The sequence below is a fragment of the Aplysia californica genome, unplaced genomic scaffold, assembly GCF_000002075.1.
Source record: "Aplysia californica isolate F4 #8 unplaced genomic scaffold, AplCal3.0 scaffold00166, whole genome shotgun sequence".
Classification (NCBI taxonomy): domain Eukaryota; kingdom Metazoa; phylum Mollusca; class Gastropoda; order Aplysiida; family Aplysiidae; genus Aplysia; species Aplysia californica.
This window is the reverse complement of record NW_004797436.1, coordinates 285,335-286,480: the sequence shown is the minus strand read 5'-3', so window position 1 is coordinate 286,480 and position 1,146 is coordinate 285,335. Positions and strand designations below refer to the sequence as shown.

Below are 1,146 nucleotides of genomic sequence, written 5' to 3'. Positions count from 1 at the left end.
GTGTGTGCGTGTGTGTGTGTGTAAACTTTTGCTTTCTGGACTTAATATTTCAGCACTTTATCGACAATAAAAGAATCATGTCTGACCTGCCAGCACGCCGAAGGAGAGACACATGGTGGGTATGTAAGGCAACAGAGGCATGCCCAGCAGCCCTACCACCACCAGCCCTGAGCCACACAGCGCTATACGTCGGTGGCTGAACTTGGTCATCAGGAAACTCACAATTGGACCTGAAACAAAAGACGCTGTTGCTTTGATGTGGGCTTTAAAAAAAAGTGAAAGCAAAGTTGAAGGATGTGACTTTCCAGAAAATGAGAACATGACATAAGCTTATAGAAACCTGGCTTGGAACCAAAACAACGCGGGAAAGCAGAATGGCAAGAGGTAGAGTATTTTAGTGCAGAAAGATTCAATAGAGAAACAACGTCCAGCTATTGGAAAAGCTATGAAGAAGGTGCTTTTACAACACAATTTAGATCATTTAGGAGGCGGGCTCAATCCTGCTTGTAAGGGGTATCATGGCTGAAACGGATACAACATCGGAGCAGAAAGACCGAGGTAATTGATACAAAATTCTCGCCATTCGGAAATTGAACTCATGCCTCTTGCATGCGATGGCAAAGCACAGATAATGATGAAACAAAAGGTACATTACAATATTATATGGACTAATTGTTGGGTGTAATTCTGCAGCTCAAAGACAGAACGGCAGTATATAAAAACTGAAATGATTTTGAAAAGAAACAACAACAACAACAACAACAACATTTGACATTTAACAACATTTAAGTTGTTAAGGAAAATAAATCCGTCTAAATATAGTCTGGTTTATATGACTGTAGAAAAAAAACTCCGGGAAACGGTGAAAAAACTCAGTGTTTAAAGAGTTATTGTTTCTGTACCTGACCCCATATAGAGGCCCAGGTTGATTGAGCCAATGAGAGACACGCCCACAGTGGATCCGGGAAAGAAACTGAGGAGCTCCACATTGTACACTCCGATACTCGCCGTGGTTCCGAACGTCAGCACTTGGATCATGAAGGCGGACAAGATGGTCACTAGACCCCACACCCCGCCCTCCATCTCGCTATCGTGAAGGAGGGGTGAGTGAATGATTGGGTGAGTGGGGGAGAGAGGGGGGGGGGA

The 1,146-nt window shown here is 43.8% G+C and overlaps 1 protein-coding gene across 1 annotated transcript in view; it reads right to left on the bottom strand.

The window, feature by feature from the left end:
• The window catches only part of LOC101850167, a 19,781-nt gene extending 18,642 nt beyond the window's left edge, over positions 1-1,139 (bottom strand). Inside the window, exons 1-2 of the mRNA XM_035969659.1 lie at positions 903-1,139; positions 87-230 (exon numbers count right to left, since the gene is read on the bottom strand). Of these exons, the coding sequence (XP_035825552.1) occupies positions 87-230; positions 903-1,083 (325 nt within the window). The 5' untranslated portion in view covers positions 1,084-1,139. The remainder of the gene's footprint in view (positions 1-86; positions 231-902) is intronic.
• Between the last annotated feature and the right edge of the window lie 7 nt (positions 1,140-1,146).